We start from the raw sequence: 20399 nt of genomic DNA on the forward strand, positions 1-20399 counted from the left end.
AAACAGAAACTTCTCTAAAAAATGAAACCTAACTTTAAATGGTGATGCAAAAAGAACCCACGCTTATTAAATGTGACAGCAAAAGCTCCCTTAGTCATTATAAAGATTGAATGACGATAACTTCACCTGGGGATCTGGAGATTTGCCTCAAACTTTGTGTGACCCTTATTTTTCCCTCTTGAAACATAAGGGTGTACAGGACTCATTACTGTTATCAGGTTACATGTGGAGCTTTCCTTCACAAATGAGTTCATATGTGGTGGCACACATGAGATATGCTGTTAACAAATACTGTAGTGGTTTTTTGGTAAAACATCACAAAATAAATTTAAATGTTCAAATATGTTTACACAGTCATTCAAAAACTTCCCTTAAATGTAGATGGCATAAGAACCCATCAAATGTTAACCATCAGAATACACACGCTGCCTAAAGTGTTACACAGTCCCTCTGGTTCAATAGTGTCCCTTCCCCCATACATACTCTCGTAACTTCTGCGGGCGGGCCAGGGTTGTAAATGACACCGGGGCTATTAATTAATTAATGGCCTCTATCCGAGAGCCTCGCTCTGAAGCGGAGAGTGCAGTGTGTCCGTGGAGAGGTAAAAGCCTGGCAGTATTTTGGACAGGAAGAAAACAGAATGGCTTTAATGTAGGGGAGGCGGTGGCCGTTTCGCTTAGAGCGACTATCAATCACCTGGACTATTGTGGTCCTGCGCAGTTTTCCAGCAGAAAGGAGAGAAAGGCGGAGGGATGAGACGGGGAAGAAGAAGAGGAAAGATGGCGACCGAGGGGCCTACGCACCCACCACCAACCCTAGTCCCGTTGCTCATGAGCGTGGTGGCCGTCCTCATCTCTCACCACATCTTCAATGCCGCCGCCCAGATCCCAGACCCCGAGGTAAGAGCTGTAGACTGAGTTTTATGGCATCAAGCTGCTGTTGTGTCTCCCTTTGTATTGAACAGGTTGGCGGGAACCGCTTTGTTTTTATAGCTCTGCTGCACTGAAATGACACAACGGCGGATGTTTATTTGAATTTAGAAGCCACATAAGGGTGTCTAGTACTACTGTTGATCTCTCTCTGAAATGCTTTTAAGTTATTAGGAAACATTTATAATATGCACACACTATGTTACAACAAAAACTGTAAAGTGCATTATTTCAGTGGTTCTGTTTTGTTGTTCTCAGAAAAAATGGTGCAAGACTAAAGATGAAAAGCTGAAACAAAGCCAAAGTTATGCAAACCAAGGACATATTTATTTGTCATCTTGTTTTTCTGTGGAGCGGTCCTTTAACCCTCAAAGTGAGGTGTGTGCGGTTTTGTGGAAGGTCATTGCTATAAATTCTCACACTGACTGATGGATAACAGATAAATGGATTTATGATTGATAAATTATTACATTTACACCTGCCGTGTGTTTGGACGTTGGACACAGTGTTGCAAATAGAAGCCGTGTCACTATTATTATGGTTCATAATATGGATTATTAAATTAATTATTAAAGTCTACATGAAATGCAGTTCGCAATATATTTAACATCTGCATTTAGAAATAGGATATTCAATGAGAAAAATATAGGGAAGGATTTAATTTTATACACTGAATTGGATATGAGAATGGAGATGGGTGTTTGGCACACTTTTATTTAGAATGATGTCCAATAATACATCACGATTAATAAAGCCCGGAGTATAGGGTTTTTTTTATATGTACACGAAGGTATGCGCTTGGTCGAAAGCAGTGTCTTGAAAAGGACTGTTTATTTGACTCGTACGTGTACACAGATATTCACCGCATGCGCATTGCAACAAAATGCAATGCATCTCCTGGGCTACATACTACATTATATATACGCATGCATGACTTATGCGTACAATGTACGCATTGTTACAAAAATCTGTCCTTGCCAGTAAATATGATGCGGGCCAAACTTTTACCCCATTTTACCTTTTTTTTACTTTTATCTAATACACGCACGCACGCACGCACGCACACACACACACACCTAAAGGGTTATTAGGAACACCTGTTCAATTTCTCATTAATGCAATTATCTAATCAACCAATCACATGGCAGTTGCTTCAATGCATTTAGGGGTGTGGTCCTGGTCAAGACAATCTCCTGAACTCCAAACTGAATGGAAAAGAAAGGTGATTTAAGCTAATTTGAGCGTGGCATGGTTGTTGGTGCCAGACGAGCCGGTCTGAGTATTTCACAATCTGCCCAGTTACTGGGATTTCCACGCACAACCATTTCTAGGGTTTACAAAGAATGGTGTGAAAAGGGAAAAACATCCAGTATGCGGCAGTCCTGTGGGCGAAAATGCCTTGTTGATGCTAGAGGTCAGAGTGAGAATGGGCCGACTGATTCAAGCTGATAGAAGAGCAACTTTGACTGAAATAACCACTCGTTACAACTCATGTATGAAGCAAAGCATTTGTGAAGCCACAACACGCACAACCTTGAAGCAGATGGGCTACAACCACCGGGTACCACTCATCTCCACTACAAATAGGCAAAAGAGGCTACAATTTGCATGAGCTCACCCAAATTGGACAGTTGAAGACTGGAAAAATGTTTCCTGGTCTGATGAGTCTCGATTTCTTTTGAGTCAGAATTTGTCTTTAACAGAATGAGAACATGGATCCATCATGCCTTGTTATCACTGTGCAGGCTGGTGTAATGGTGTGAGGGATGTTTTCTTGGCACACTTTAGGCCCCTTAGTGCCAATTGGGCATCGTTTAAATGCCACAGTGTACTTGAGCATTGTTCTGACCATGTCCATCACTTTATGACCACCATGTACCCATCCTCTGATGGCTACTTCCAGCAGGATAATGCACCATGTCACAAAACTCAAATCATTTCAAATTGGTTTCTTGAACATGACAATGAGTTCACTGTACTAAAATGGCCCCCACAGTCCCCAGATCTCAACCCAATAGAGCATCGTTGGGATGTGGTGGAATGGGAACATACATAACTTGTTGATTTTGTTACTTTTTGTTATAGGTCATATATTAAAGGGGTCATAGCGTGAAAATCTGCCTTTTTCCATGTTTAAGTGCTGGGTCCCCAGTGCTTCTATCAATCTAGAAAACATGAAAAATAACAACCCAGTTACTTTGTTTTGGTTAGCCATTCTTTGCAAGCATGTGAAAAATTAGAGAAGCTTATTCATGCGCATAATCTACAAATATATTTATAGACCCTTTGCAAACACGTGACCTAGACCACGTGACGACGCCATGCTGGACGGCAAAATCACTGGCGCACTAGGTTGATTAGTAATAGACGAGCGGGATTTTTGATTAGTTTTAAACAGTTTAAATATATATTACACTAAAATACATGGCTTCTTATATTAAGGAAGTTGTTGTTCCGTTATCGGTCGAGGTAGGGCATTTGGTAGGTCCTCACAAAAAGCGCTATTTAGAGAAGTTAGAGATAGCGGGACTGGATACCGACCCTTACCTTCTTCCTCCTTCAATTTTCACGGACCTCATTAAACGCCGAGTCTGCCCGACTTCAGCCCGCATGATTTGTACCACTATGTGGTAAACGGGATATCCTCATAGACTGGTGCTGATCTTAAGGCTTTTAAAAGTCTGCAGAGCTGCCAACTTCTGAGTCCTAACCATTTGCCAATTGATAATAGTGTGGATTTTAGCTATTTCTGTGTTAAATAGTTGGAAAAGACTGCGGTAAAATGGTTCACAGTACAAATCGAATCATATTTTAGAAATTAAATTGAAATAAAAGCTTTTACTGAGTTTAAATGCCTGAGATTAGAGTCTTTACTATTATTTTATACACTTCTATTATGCTTTTCTTCTGATAAAATCTAATGAATGGGCTACTGGTCTCTGTAACTGCAGATAACAGCAGCTTTGATTCAGTTTATCCACTGAGAAAGAGAAGCGTAAAGTGATGATTTGTGATAGAGGGACTGTCAAAATCAAATAAACCAAATGAGTAGTTTATATTAAACTAAAGCAACAGATAATGTGTATGTCAAGACCATATAATTATATTTCGTATATATTATTGTTTATAGATGTCAAATATCAATTGACTTTTTTTTATTAAAACCTGTCACCGCAAACATCACGCAGGCTTGTACTGCTTGCAAACATGCACACGCGAGTGATGGTTGCTTAAAATTGCTGTTTTCTGAGGGTATCTGCGTGCGTGGAATCCGGGCAGGTCTCTGCTTTTCATCCAGACCTTGACGCTTTGTGTGTTCGACTGGTGCGGAGCTGACTGATCGGCGTATGACATCAGAGTAACGCGAGAGCAAAGGTAAAGGCGGACCCTTTTGTAACATTTCGACTTGCTCTCGCGGTACTCTGATGTCCTCGCTGCCGAACTTCCTGCGCAGCGCCACATAAAGTGAAATGCTCTTTGACTCTTTGCTAGGGCTGCACGATTAATCGTTTTTGAACCGAAATCGCGATGTGAATGGATGCGATTTTTGAATCGCAAGAGCTGCGATTATTTCGATTCAAAACTATCAAATATAACAATCATCTAGTACGCAGTTTTTGACAGTTCGCTTCATGCGCATTTTACGTTTGATGCGGTTTAAACCAATAGAGTGCATTAACACTGAGGTGCTGACTACACGTCAGATAACACCATTAGGAAAACATGAGCGAGCAGCAGTTCAACTCCTCAACAAAGTGTACGGCCATATGATTTCCGCGATGAGGAAAACACGGACAGAATCGCGAAATGCATACAAATGGAATAAACTGCACAACGCGAAATGTCATGAAGTTGGCAGGTTTTGGATTGTCATTTTTAAAACCCATTATAACTCATTAACCGGCAAATGAAAGGACAGAAATGCGCGAAAACATTTCCCTTTTGTGTAATGTTGGACTTAAAGAAAGGTGTGTATATACGTCCGTTTCTCGTCATGCATCGCAAACAATGACAAGCGCCTCATCAGACTATAAGCAGGTTTCATTAAAGCCCGGAACACAGCAGACGAAAGAGGTACAGTATAGTTTCTTGCACGGGCACATCTGCACCGCTTTGAATATTTACAGGCACGAGGGTTCATGAAGCGCGCACACAGAGAGCAGTCAGCACACGCGTGATCACTAAACTTAAGTTTTCTTTCTTGTCTAAGTGGACATAAACAGCTGGATGTTTATCAGTATATTGAAGCAAAGCAGTTTTAAAGCTGTGTTGTGTCTTAAAGTGACAGACAGTAACCTGGTGCTTTCTGTGTCAGAAATGTTTATTACACACCAAAAATTAAAATCACTCCTTACTCTTAACTGAACAAGCTTCTGCAGCTCCACATTTAAAATCCTACAGTGAGGACTGTGCAGTGTTTTATTTGTATTTTTTGCTTATGTTAAATCATAGATTCTAATCACTAATATATTTACATTTATTACAGATGCCTGAAAAGTAAAACAAGATGAGTATAGTCTTATGATTAAAAGAAAAAACTAAACATTTGCTTGTCAGAAGCATTGTTGTAGTGACAGCCAAAATACATTGGCCTATATGTTATTTTAAATAAAACTTTCAATAAATTTTTGTTAAATTGTATTTTAATGTTCTAAGATTAAAAAGTTGTCTTAAGTTTGTCTGCAGAAGAGTAAAGTCCTGCAGACAACTTGGTACAATGTTTAAGAGGTTTTTAAATAAACAGTAGCACAGCATCTTTCTTTGGTGCTATTAAAACCACCACAACAAACCTGGATGTAGCTCTTTTATTATATACTAATGAATCGCACTTTAAATCGCGAATCGTAATTTTGATCAGAAAAATCGCAATTAGATTTTTTCTCTGAATCGTGCAGCCCTACTCTTTGCAGCAAAGTACCAGCAACATGAGAAGTGGTGGCACGCAAAAGACAGTGAAGGTACGCTTAAATATAAAAGTTTCAGTACTGCGAGCACTGGTTTAGCTACTTACATCGTGAAAATGGATGTGTGGCGTGAGAATGGGGTCAATTGCGATGCGTGGGAGTTAGCAGCTATGATTTATGGTGTCACTGCAGCATTAAACAATAACATTCATGTAAAAATAATGTATTTATGCCACTTTTCTGTAATGGAAGGTGCATCATAGCAACACGAAATAACCATTTTATGACCCTAACGAACACAAACACGTACTTGTTCGGCTTGCCGTCCGTCTACAATATAGCACTTCCGCCGTCCGTCATGGCGTCCATAATTCGCGCGAGTAGACCGTGACGTCACGTGCAAAGGGTCTATACCTAATAATTTACTTTTTTTAAATAATTCAACTAAAAGGATTTTAGTGGTACTGAAAAATGTAAACAAAAACGAATTAACACTTCAATATCCTTGCACAAAGTGTTTTGATTGGAACACTCTGAAATACATCAATTCCGGTCGGTGTCTCGCATGTGGTGAAGTCACACAAGTTTATTTGGTTAATGCATCAAAACCTTAAATTGGACCGGAAAATGACGCACCAGCAGAAGGTTGGCACCCCACGCGGCCCTTTTCTGACTTTCCTCCCGCCCATCATTTGTCATGTACAGTGGAAAGGCAGCTTTAAAGTAAGCACACTGATTATTAACTAGACGAATATGACTGGCAGGCAGGATAAAGATCATTATTGGATCACACAAGTAAAAAGTGCAAAAGGTCTACGCAGACCCCTGAGAAACCAGATACATGACATCACACGGCAAGCCGTTTTCTTTAAAAACTCATTTAAAAAAAATTTGTTTCAATTTTAAAAAAATACTGTCTGTTCTAGTATGCAGCAAGACTGTCATCCAAACAGCTTCTTTTATATATTTTATATCCTTTTAAACAAGCCTTTGGGATTGTTTGACACAGCTACCACTAATGGAAGCCCATTGAACAAAAAGTTAAGTGTGACTGCGGCACAAGAAGTTAACAGTACTGCATTTGTTGTTTGTTTAGTTGGTGGTCAGTTTTATGAACAAGCCATTATAATGTATCTGTGATTTATATCCATGTCTGAACAGAAGGGGAATGCAATGGATTACAAGCTACAGCATTGACATTGCAATAAGAACATGTTTACATTGTCCCTCATAATCTGATAATGCCAGAGGATAAGGATTTATGCAACGGCAGGCATTCTTATGACAATTCAGACAATAAATGACTATTCATACTCTATTATCAACTCCTTATAGACATTTGACCCTTTTTTTCCATCTTGTCCATTACATCAAGCACACATTTAAGGGTCATTTTCAAAAGTGATGTCATTTTTATGAAAACATTTCCCATAGGGAAGTTAAGGGTCATTTTTGGTGAAAAAACATGGAAATACTTTTAGAGTTTTGGCAAACAGCATAATTGCAACATTATGTAACTCCTTCTTCATGAAGATGGCAGTTTAAGCTAATGTGATGATGGAAAATATTATCCAATTATTGTGATAAGGGTCATAAGATTAAGCAGTTATAGAATGAATAAAAAGCAGACAATTCTTGGAAGCTTATTCAAGCTTAAAAAATAAATAATAAACTTAAATAATAATGCTTGCAAAGCAATAGCTTTGCCATTTTTGGTTGTGTCCTTTAAAATGCAAATGAGTTGATCTCTGCTCTAAATGGCAGTGCTGTGGTTGGATAGTGCAGATTAAGGGGTGGTATTATCCCCTTCTGACATCACAACGGGAAGCCAAATTTCAATTACATACTTTTGGTAAACCATTCTCTGCAAGCATGTGAGAAAATAAGTTACCGGGTTGATCTTTTTCACATTTTTTAACTTGATAGAAGCACTGGGGACCCAATTATAGGACTTAAACATGGAAAAAGTCAGATTTTCGATATGTTCCCTTTAACTGGTGACAGTCCAGGTGTCGCACATTGACGTTGATAGCAGGTGTCAAGAGCACCAGTTTACACCCACTGTTAATTAAACCCATTTTAGGGTCTATTACCCAGGTGCTTTCGATTTTTTCCAGTCAACTGAATGTTTAACGCCCACATGAAATGACACAAATATGTTTCAGTGACAATCTTTATCGTCCAGAGTACTCAGCAAGCGGTAGAGTTAAAAGGGAAAACTGGATAATATATACATACATCTGTATATGTCTGTAAAACATTGAAGGTTTGTCAGATCAGAGGTTCTGTCTGCCTGATATTTGTTGTTTTTCCTAAGGTGTTTACAGATAGTACATTAAAGGAATATTCCATTTTCTTAAAAGAAAAATCCAGATAATTTACTCACCACCATGTCATCCAAAATGTTGATGTCTTTCTTTGTTCAGTCGAGAAGAAATTATGTTTTTTGAGGAAAACATTGCAGGATTTTTCTCATTTTAATGGACTTTAATAGAGCCCAACAATTAACACTTAAATCAACACGTAACAGTTTTTTTTCAACGGAGTTTCAACGGACTCCTAACGATCCCAAACGAGGCATAAGGGTCTTATCTAGCGAAACGATTGTCATTTTTGACAATAAAAATAACAAATATGCACTTTTAAACCACAACTTCTCGTCTAGATCTGGTCCAGCGCGACCTAACGTAAATGCGTAGTGACGTAGGGAGGTCACGTATTACATATATTTATTACACGGCTCTCTGGAATGCTTGATTCTGATTGGTCGGTTGAGACATTTGCAGGTTCGTTCTTTTCAAATAATAACCGCTCCAAAGTAATAACGCATAGCCGGTACTACTTGTACGATTTAAATCGCTCTGTGCCAATAAAGATTACTGTTTGGCGCCATCTTGTGACAAACACTGGACAACCACAACATTTTGACATGAATTTTAACATGTACGGAAAAAACATTTAAACAGTGGATAGAAGAACGAACAACGACAAGACACAGAGAGCTTACTGAGACTGAACTTGACAAAATAGAGCATGACAGCTACGAAGCCAACACACAAAAAAATACAGAATGTGCATTAAGACTTCTCAAAGACTGGCTAAAAAAAAAAAATGGAGACAGACAAGTATGAAGCAGAGGATCTTAATAAGGTATTACGATCATTTTATGCATCTGTGCAAAGTTTCGTGGAAGGATAACATTTTTAATTTAAAACAAATATGCCAATAAAATGTTTCAAATTCATATTCATGTCCAGTTTTTTTTCTTATGTGGCAAGTAGCCGTGTAATAAGCGGGATAATGTAGAGGCAGCCGGTAGTTATCGGGAAATAAGCACTGTTGGGGCTTATTTCCCGATAACTACCGGCTGCCTCTACATTATCCCTTACAAAACGCTCATTTGCGGACCATTGTAAACAATAAACTGACACAAAGACATTAATTAGTATCAGTTGACATACAACAACGTCGGAAGGGTCCTCTTTCAACACACTTGTAAACACTGGGGCGGAGTTTCGCGTTCATCCTCTGTGACCTCTTGACGTCATGACGTATTGCGTGGGGTCACGTTGGCTCATCACAACCGGATCTGGACGAGAAGTTGTGGTTTAAAAGTGTATATTTGTTATTTTTATTGTCAAAAATGACAATCGTTTTGCTAGATAAGACCCTTATGCCTCGTTTGGGATCGTTTATAGTCCTTTGAAAATAGTCCAGTTGAAAAAAACTGTTACGTGTTGATTTAAGTGTTAATTGTTGGTGTCTATTAAAGTCCATTAAAATGAGAAAAATCCTGCAATGTTTTCCTCAAAAAACATAATTTCTTCTCGACTGAACAAAGAAAGACATCAACATTTTGGATGACATGGCGGTGAGTAAATTATCTGGATTTTTCTTTTAAGAAAATGGACTATTCCTTTAAACATTACACATTATTATAAGTCTCATTTTGGTTCGCTGAAAAATTAAAGAGAACACATATTATGAGCTATGTTTAAGACTATACCCCAAGCTAAGCTAAGTATTATACATAAATAATAGAATTTAAACAGTACATTTACAGAACTGTACTTTTGTGAACGATAAAATAGCTCTGCGGTCCTCCAATGAAATGTCAATCTCAGAAATGGCTCCAAGCCAGTTTGAGACCCCTGGTTAAGGAGGTTTTGGGAAATGCAGCCCAATATGTTGAGTTTCCATGCCATCATAGATAGGTACATCTAAGACAGATATAGTTTCACTTTTTAACCCCCACCGAAAAATATATGATGGCAAGTTTACTTATGCGTGGTTTGAGATATTTATGTTACTGAATCTGTGTGTGTGCAGAATAGAAAATCCAATGCAAAAATACTGTGAGAAATGTCTTCTCAATAATATTCATTCACAAGGCTCAGTACCAATCCCTGAGGGACTTCATATGCTGATATTACACAGTGAATAGAGTTAAAGGGAGTTCTCATCTTTATCTGTCCCAGATATCAATCATTCAATCAGTTATGTATCATACTTTGATACATCTAAGTTTTTTGTGATATACATATACACACACATATCATGTAATTTGTTACTTGTGGCTCTATAGACAAACACAGTTAAACAGTGCAGCTTTTAGCACACTCTCTATTGATGTGACATCACAGGAAACCATGTGGAAATTGCAGAGACTTTATCGATTAAGACAGAAATATCAATAGTAATCTACTCTTGGCTGAAGGGACATCTGCAGTTTCCAGATATGCCAATAGGAAATTCAACCTCTATTCATCCTGATATAATGCTGGTTATGTCCGTCAATTTTAATTATTAGTTCTTGCTAAGGCAATCATCTATTTTATTCATCATAAAAAGCAATTATAAATAGGAATTTGAAAACCTTTTAAACAGGCTAGAACGCTAGCATCTGCATAACAGTGTAATAAAAACCAATTAGATCACTTTTGCAGCTGTATAGCCATACATTGAAATTATGAAAACGTAGTCAGAAAGGATTAACACATAGACTTATAGGGCACTGGACCATGCAGCAGGGGGCCTGGCAAATGTGTGTAAATTATCCAAATAATAAAATATTTAATAAAAAGCGCTGATTACTGTAAAATATATTTGTAACAAATAAAATAATGATGCTACTGCTTTCCATCACTGATGAGAGCGAGTAAAACAATAATACTCAGACGTCTGGCTCACTGTCTTGAGTGGCCATATAATCCGAACTTGTTAACTGGATTTCAGTGATGTTGTGGACGAGTTTTCCCAGAGGAAATCACAAAAGATACCCATCAGCTAAGGTAAAACAAGGTTTTTTATAAGCTATTCCTGCCAGTAGCCTTAAAAGGCACCTTAAAAACATTCTGAGATGAGATTTTGTGAGACTTTATGTTGAAATGATGTTTTCATAACGTATAAGCAACTAAAAATGTTTGTTGTGAAAATTTTTGTTCAGAAAAACAACCATGCAGTCCTGTCTGACGCCGTTCTGCTGAAGATGGGAAGCGCGTGCTGTTTTCATTTAGCCCTCATGGTGTATTTCATTTTGACTTATCTAAGGGACAGATTTCCAATGATGTTGAAACTAAAAAAACTTTCTAACAAGTTAACTTAGATAAACATGGATTTGGTTACACTTTATTTTGATAGTCCACCTTAGACATTTTACTAATTATAAGTAACTTTTCAACTACTTATCAATTACCAATCTTTATTATTTTTATTGTGATGATCCCTCGACAGACATTCAAATGAGTATCTTTGCAGGTGCGTGTCAACTTATTCCACTAAGAGACTGTCCTCCAAAAAAATAACGACATCATAGGTTGTTTGTGCAAGCACCTTATTACGAAGTAAAGTGACGTATTAAGGGATTAGTGTCCCTAGTGGCAGAAGCTTATACCTGTTGTTACCTTTAAGGTTTTTGCCTTATACATCAGATTAGACACATTTAATTTTATGAATTTGTAAATGTAGAAACGGTTTCATAAACATTTATGGTTTTAAAGATATTTTGGAGCATCTAACCCCACCCTTACCCTAAACCCAAACACTTCTCAATCATATAAAACACAACATGCAAGTAAAAGTACAGTCAGGTATTTATTGCATAAAACTGTAAAAGTATTACAAACCATTCGCGTTGCAAACCTTGCAAACTGAAGCCATACGATTACTTTATATGAAGAACTCTGTGATCAAAACACACAGTCAGATCTCATTCAAACATAAACCAGCATGACGTAGTCGGCGGTCACAAGAGCCAATAACGCTTTACATTCTTAGCTGACGTAATGATGCAATCGGTCACGAGACACACGAGAGCCAATGCCTTTTCACAATCATAAATGACGTATCATTGTTTATTCCGGTGGCAGTTTTTGAATCAGTCTTTACACCGGATCTGATATTTACAGCGGATTGTCATCACTTTTGTACATTTTCTTCAAATAAATCGATCGTTTGACCCGGTAGACTTGGAATATTTTAAGTACATTTTAAAAAAGTTGTGACTGTTTTGTATGCTGTGTTTATATCATATAATAAATAAATGGGTACATTATTTGCCCTAAATGCCTGAATAGTGTAATGTGTAATAAAATACAATCCTGGCGGTTTAAATTGAAAATGTTATCCCTGTACATGTCATCATAGCAAAATATCATTTTATACCCTTATATATTAAGTTTCACCTGCTGCCGGTAGAGGCGCTAAATGCATCTATTGGTCGTATTTGGTGAAATGGACAAACGACCAAAGCAATCGTATGAGTTGGAGGATATGTCGTTGTACGGTTAACCCTTACCTCTTCCCTAACCCTAATACTCTAATGACAGTTAGATGACATATAGTTGCAAATTAATGAAAGTTAGTTGACATGTAGTTGCAAAGTTATGTAAAGTTAGTAGAATGTCTAAAGTGGACTATCAAAATAAAGTGTAACCCAAATCAGTGTTTATATAATGATAATGAAATATAATAAAATTACCTTCATGGGACAGTTATCTTGTCAGTACGTTATGAAATTAACAAAATTGAAGGAAAAACTGAAAGTTTTTTGTTATCTTGCACTGTGGAGTTTATTAGTGTTGTAGTTCTCGAGACCGGTCTCAAGACCACTTTTTAAAGGTCTTGGTCTCGTCTTGGAATCGACCACATTTTAACTCGGTCTGGTCTCGGTCTCAGACAAAGAGGACTCGGAATTTTATTTCAAGACCGGTCAAGACCACAACTGATGGCACACTGCAAAAAATGATTTTCAAGAAAGGAAATTCTTTGTATTTTTGTCTTGTTTTCAGAAAAAAATATCTAAAAATTCTTAAATTAAGATGCTTTTTCTTGATGAACAAAACGACCGAAGAAAATAAGTCTAGTTTTTAGAGCAAAAATATCAAGTTGTGCATAAAACAAGCAAAAAAATCTGCCAATGGGGTAAGCAAAATTTTCTTGAATTTTTCTTGAATTTATTGTTTGAATTTTTCTTACCCCATTGGCAGATTTTTTTTGCTTGTTTTATTCACAAAATCACTTAAATTTGATATTTTTGGTCTAAAAACTAGACTTATTTTCTTGGGTAGTTTTGCTCATCAAGAAAAAGCATCTTAATTTAAGAATTTTTAGATATTTTTACTGAAAACAAGACAAAACTAAGAAAATTATTTCTTGAAAATCTTTTTTTTTTTGCAGTACAGATCACAAATTTATTTTTTATCATAAATTTTATGCAGTTTATTCAGGTTTGAAATATGATGTTGGCATTGTTTAAGTTTTTCCCAATGACAGTTTTTCTAATTTTATTACTAAAAACCCTGCATTGTGTTAAGTGGATGGCAAGCCATGGAAAGACAGTTCAGAATAAATGGTTAAGTTGATTTCAGCTCTTTAGTGTTTGTTCACTTTTATTTGCTTATAGACAAAGATAAATTCCCACATATCTGCAATGCCTTTGATTATTTTATCAACTTCTCTGATGGCAGGCACACACACACACACACACACACACACACACACACACACACACACACACACACACACACACACACAGACAAGAAGAGAAGTGCCTAATCATATGCATATTTCACATAAAATCATAAGTGTTATAATGCAGAGATTTGCAATGGTCTTGCTCTTGACTTGGTCTCGGCCTGTCTTGGTCTTGACTTGGTCTCGGTTTAGGTTGTCTTGACTACAACACTAGAGTTTATAGAGGCGACGCTGTGAATTGGTACTTTAAAAGTAAAGAAATTATTTCCCTTGGATGTAACAGTTGCCAGCTGTAATGACGAATAAATTATGTATCTGGTACGTCGTGCAATGTTGATAGATAGCCAGCATACTGCTTGTTTTGTAATGCATAGACTGCTAAATGCAGAAATGTAAAAAAAATGTAAGAAATATTCCCATGTAATGTGATTTAAAAAGATCAGCCATTTTTTAGATGATCAATAGGCCTACTGGTGCAATAAAAATGCAATTTTCTCCCTTTTTGAAAGTTAATACTGTGTGTATTTATTTTTTTACGAGTTTGCACGTAATCAATATGGAATGAAATAAAGCATATTTGGTGTGCTGTCCGAGGGGAGGGCTCCGAGCTCGGAATTTTAGCCTGAACCCAGAATACTCACCCTCTGGTTTTTAACCGGGATAGATGTACTAGCTGAGAGTGAGGGATGGGTGGAGGAGGGATGGCTATATATATATATATATATATATATATATAGACACCTCTTCGATTGGTTGGATTACATGACCATGCTCCTCCTGAACTAATGCCGGGTACACACTAAAAGATTTTTTTACCTCTTCTAAGATTTTTCAAATGTGACAGACCACAAACATGAGGATAAAAAAATCCTAGATTTAACCGTTTAGCTCCTATAGTGTGTGGTGTGTCATGATGTGTCAACAGACAGCACACCAAACATAAACAGATTTTCAACCAGAGTCTCGACTGTGAACACAGGAAATCTCGCAAAATCTTGCGAGACTTCAGAATAAGCATGGCGGACGATATGCAGGAAGAAATTTAAATGAAAGTGTTTGTAATGATTTTCACAAAAAAATCCAGGATAAAAGAAAAGGGTTTGGGTGAAGTCATGGAGACAGCGGGAACATGGTCTGTAGAAGTTCACTTTGCATCAACTTCACTTTGTGCTCTGCCATGACTGCTTTCATCTTCCAACATCTCGCTTTCTGATTGGATATTGTTTCGTGTCACGTGGTAATCTCAAGAGCGTGCACGGGTTTGTCCTCGGGGTTCCCCCCAACACATCTGGATTTCTGATTGTAAATATTAAACATGTAGATTTCTTGCATAATCTTAAAATGATACAACATGGTCATACGTATTTATAATATACACACATTATGTACAGTACATGCAATGCACACTGTCTGTAAACTATGGATCACTCAAATGCAACCATCACCATATTCATGTTCCTCTTCACAAATTTAAATTAGACTATGGGTGCACTACCGAAGATACAGTACCATGGACTTGTTATCCGAGTGTCAAAAGGACATCTGCTGTAATTGTATAACTGCCCCTGGGAAAATTGGACACACAGCTTGATGCATGACATCTCAGCAAACATGACAATCACCCAACATATGTCCATCACCACTGGGTCCATGAGGAATTGGTCAGTGAGGCAGATGGGTTCTGCAAGGTATCTCAAAGGCACTATGACAATGTCCTCATGCTGTAACTCAAAGAGCATCTCTGAGTCTTTGTATTACCAACCACAGCAATGTTCAAATACTGTTACAACGATGAACATTTCCTCAACAAATGCACTGGATGAGCAAATACCTAAGGGACTTGTTTTTTACAGAAAAGTTGAAGACCTTCAGGTCTGGAGTTGGTGAAAAACTCAAGCGAGTGCAGGAGAGAACTTCATGAGAGGAAACTGTAGAGTTCAGGACTGCAGATTTCAAATAAAGTCCATAAATGAGGTGTGGTGTGAACCATCATAAGCTTCCTGGGTACACATCAACATGTCAACATACAATCCCGAACAGTGCCAACCAACACAGTGTGCAACACAGAGCTGTCATATTATTATTTTCTATGGCCAACACATCCTCACCCGAACTGTACTTCACCCAGACTACTGTTTCTATCATTGTTTTCTTAACACTGTACATATTCACTACTGTAGTATCACTTTGATTACGAACTTCTAGATGTAAACAAGTTTTGATTCATGTCTCTCCTTTGAATGCAGTAAGTTGTAGTTTGGAAACGAAAGTGTGTTTGTTTTTCTTCTCAGTTTAGCAATAAGATAACCTATTGTTTATCTGTTATCTTTTATCTCTACAGCTCCTGCCGACAGAGCCGCCGAAAAAGCCGGATCCGGTCACCTCAGAAACTGTGGTGTTTTGGGGTTTGCGATTATGGCAGGTCGTAGGCATTTTCTCCATGTTCATCCTAGCGATTAGTAAGTGTTCATTGAATGTACAGTACTGTGCAAAAGTCTTATCAGTCTTATCAAACCATCATCAGGTTTGTTATTTTTACTAAATTTTAATGTCCATCCAGATTTATTTTTCACTTTTTTTATTAAGATACAAACAGAAAATACAGCAACATAATGTACACAAAATTAAAACAAAATTTTCAGAACGAAATGTCGTCTTCAGGCATCAGTCAGTATTTAGTGTGACCTCTCTTGGCACGAAACACATCTTGAGCTTTTTTGAGGAGACTGAAGTCCTGAAGTCATTTGATTAGAATTAGAAATTAGGATTTAATTTCATTTATGTTTAAGAGATCCTGCAGCTGCAAATCTAATGGTAGCATGGTGGCCTAAGACTTTTGCACAGTAGCCTACTGTATGTAATGCTACATATAAACATAAAATTTCAATCTCAGTCGTTATGTCAGATATTTCAAAGAAAATCTCTCTTAAAAAATTTCAATGACTAATTTTCAATTTCAAATGTCCAGAATTTATTTATAGTTTTAGTGTCAAAATGATGACTCCTAATACATTTCAATTCATATTGTTAACATTTTTATCAGACATTTTATTTGCGTCTAAGAATAATTTTATCTGAATGCAGTACGCAGCTTGCTGTTATTTTCTCAAACTAAATTTTCCTGCTGACTTCACTTACTATTGTATTCATTTGTAATAATATAGTAATACTATAAGAGATACAGTAATATGGAAATAATACTTTATGGTATTTCTATGAAGATTCTAAAGCTTTTCACCTCATTTCCCAGTAATTACACTGTGCTGCATCTTCAAATGCCGAATTCCCCGAACAAAAAAAGAGATAGAGGCTCGACATGCACAAAGACTGGCAGCGAAAACATACGCCAACACACTGGAGACAGTGCCGCCCCTCAATGAGCTCACAGAGGTGCCAGGAGGTAAAACAAACACTGCTTGCTCATCCAATTCGCAGCAATCTCGTGCTGTTATCGTTCTATCATTGTCTATACCTGGTTAATTAACAAGAATTAGTTGTTTTATCCTCATTGACTTGCTTTCAAAATGCAAATGTCATAATTTTTTGTGACACTTAAAGGGGACATTTTAAAGACTTTTTTAAGATGTCAAATAAATCTTTGGTGTCTCCAGAGTACGTATGTGAAGTTTTAGCAACTGACATTAAAGTTGTAACCAAGTGTACTATTTGGGTAACGCTTTACAATTAGGTTGTATTAGTTAACATTAGTAAATGCATTAAAGGGATAGTTCGGCCAAAAATGATATTAAACCCATGATTTACTCACCCCCAAGCTGTCCGAGTTGCATATGTCCATCGTTTTTCAGACAAACACATTTTCGGATATTTTAGAAAATGTTTTAGATCTTTCAGTTGATTAAATGTAATGTTACGGGGTCCACGACCTTCAAGTCCAAAAAAGTGCGTCCATCCTTCACAAATTAAATGCAAATGGCTCCAGGATGATAAACAAAGGTCTTCTGAGGGTAATCCGTGCGGAGTTGTTGTAGAGATATCCATATTTAAAACTTTATAAACTAAAATAACTACCTTCCGGTAGCGCCGCCATCTTAGTCGCGTCCGCATTCAGGATGAGAGCTTACGGAGGCTACTCTGCTGCTGCTCTGTGCCCCTGCCCTCCGAATTTGTCATACGTCACTTAGAAAAGTGCGTACACTACACTAATACTCTCTCCTGAATACAGAGGAGTCTAAGATGGTGGCGCTACCGGAAGGTAGTTATTTTCGTTAATAAAGTTTTAAATATGGATATTTCTACAACAACACCGCACGGATTACCCTCAGAAGACCTTTGTTTATCATCCTGGAGCCGTTTGGATTTAATTTGTGAAGGATGGACGCACTTTTTTTGGACTTGAAGGTCGTGGACCCCGTAACATTACATTTAATCAACTGAAAGATCTAAAACATTTTCTAAAATATCCAAAAATGTGTTTGTCTGAAAAACGATGGACATATGCAACTCGGACAGCTTGGGGGTGAGTAAATCATGGGTTTAATATCATTTGAACATAAATTGAACCTTATAGTTTTTCAGCATTTTTTAATTCTTGTTTTGTTATATCATGCTAGTTTCCCGGTAAATATTTCCGTTTTAACACATGCTTATGGAAAATTAGGCAAGTTTTTATCAATATTGGACTTTTCCACCCTTTTCTTCTATCTTTACGGCAGACCTTCTGTCTTCTTTAGCTGTGACAAATCTCATCTGTCTTATCCCTACACTATTGATCTTTGTTCTTCTGCTTATCTGTCTTCTTTCTCTTCTCTTCACGTCTCTGATGTGTGCTCTCTCAGCCCGGGCCGAGTCTCCAGCACTACAGACTGTCTCTGAGCAGGTGCAGGCTCGTCAAAGTGCACAACTTCCTGTGGTCAGGGAAGAAGATGAACCAGCCAATCCTGTCACTTAGACTGACGCACTTTAACTTAAATCTGCTCTTCCTTTCTGCATGTCTGTCTTCAACCTGCTTTTGTCAGTTTTTCCAGAGTAGATACATAAAGACTATAAAGAATTTATGATAAAGCTGGAGACTGTGCTGAAGTGTTCTGCCTGCGATCTGAATCTGCTGTTATTCGATGCTCCGGATTATTTTAGAGAAGTGAAACTTACGTTTGGATGTGTCTGAGAAAATATAATGTACTGAATGAGTAAAAGCACAGATTTGAACATTTCATTTGTTTAGTCTTTCTGTCTCTTAATGTCAACATGAAATCAAAACTATCTCCTTTTGCTTAATATATGTTTCATATTATTATGCATGTGTGCATGAATTTGTATCTTTTTTTAGATGATCTTAACCTTTATTCCTACTGTCCTTAGGCAACATTTTGACTTAAAGTTCTTTTATTATCCAAATTTAATAACTTGCATTTTCTATGAGCTTTCTTTTTTTGGATGACATCATCAATCTCTCTTATTTGTCAGCCCCTCTCTTACAACCATCTGGCATATAAAGTCTTTATGATCCTCTCAATTCTCAAGTCGGACCAACATTTTTTCTTATTGATTATGCTTTTTCACTTTCAGAGCTTAATAAACCATTAATTTAATAAGGATTTTTACATTATATTGATATTGTCGAATGGTTGTGCAAATGTTTGGATCATGGAATCCGTGTTTGGCTTATTAGAGCTATAAGTTCTGTCTAAAAGTTTGCAAACAACTGTAAAAAGTGATTTGTTGTCTCTACAACTATCAGGTATAGCTTTTACTTAAAAAAAAAAATTTTTTTAAAGGGGACACAGAATGAGAAACCATTTTTTCCTTGTCTTTGTTGAATAATTGTAGTCTACCCGCATTCACGAACATACAAAAAGTGCTAGACATGCTAAACATCTCAGTCTCATAGAAATTCCTCTTTTAGAAATGTCAGCCAGAAAACGGCCCAATCTGAAAAACTGATGCTAATGACATCACAGGCAGCAAAGTCAGCCAATCAGTAATGAGATTGCAAGTTAAGCCAGTAGGGGGAGCCAAATAGGTGCAAAACCACTTGTTTAAAATCCCCCACCCTAATAGAGCTATCTGAGAGAGGTTTTTAGGAAGCTTCTAAGGCATTACAGAGCCAAACATTTTTTTTTGTCTACATGTCACATCACAGAACAAGGATAAATACCCAGTTCAATCATTCTATGTCACCTTTAACATTTTTAACATGACTTAACTCTTTCCCCGCCATTGACGAGATATCTCGTCAATTAAGAGAAAACGCTTCCCCGCCAATGACAAGATTTTCCGTCTTTCCGCAATACCGCTATTATCCACCAGGTGGCGCCCTTCCGCAACTTTTTAAAACCGGAAGTATTGCCCTATGGCAAGCTGCTGCATGTCTGTGTCTGTTTTAAAGATCGCTCTGAATGGGATCTCTATGAAAAGTCCGTCACAAAAATGGAATTATATCTGCTTTTTGCTCAAAATGTGGTGTTTTTGCAAAAACCTACCCATATTCAAAAGCTGATTGCAAAAGAACCACTAAAGGTAGGATGAAACGTTTTTTTTTTGTTTGAAAGCAGAGGGTCTGTTCTTTCATTTGGTATATTGTATGTTTATATATTTAAAGAAGAACATTTTCTGGAAGGCATTAAACTTTGGT

At 37.3% G+C, this 20399-nt stretch overlaps 1 protein-coding gene across 1 annotated transcript in view; it reads left to right on the forward strand.

Annotated features, from left to right (window-relative positions):
• Positions 1 to 537: 537 nt before the first annotated feature.
• tmie (transmembrane inner ear) overlaps positions 538 to 20399 on the forward strand; it is a 33913-nt gene continuing 14051 nt past the window's right edge. Inside the window, exons 1-3 of the mRNA XM_065265926.1 lie at positions 538 to 899; positions 16149 to 16266; positions 17058 to 17207. Of these exons, the coding sequence (XP_065121998.1) occupies positions 753 to 899; positions 16149 to 16266; positions 17058 to 17207 (415 nt within the window). The 5' untranslated portion in view covers positions 538 to 752. The remainder of the gene's footprint in view (positions 900 to 16148; positions 16267 to 17057; positions 17208 to 20399) is intronic.

Source organism: Paramisgurnus dabryanus, chromosome 6 (genome assembly GCF_030506205.2).
Source record: "Paramisgurnus dabryanus chromosome 6, PD_genome_1.1, whole genome shotgun sequence".
NCBI lineage: Eukaryota > Metazoa > Chordata > Actinopteri > Cypriniformes > Cobitidae > Paramisgurnus > Paramisgurnus dabryanus.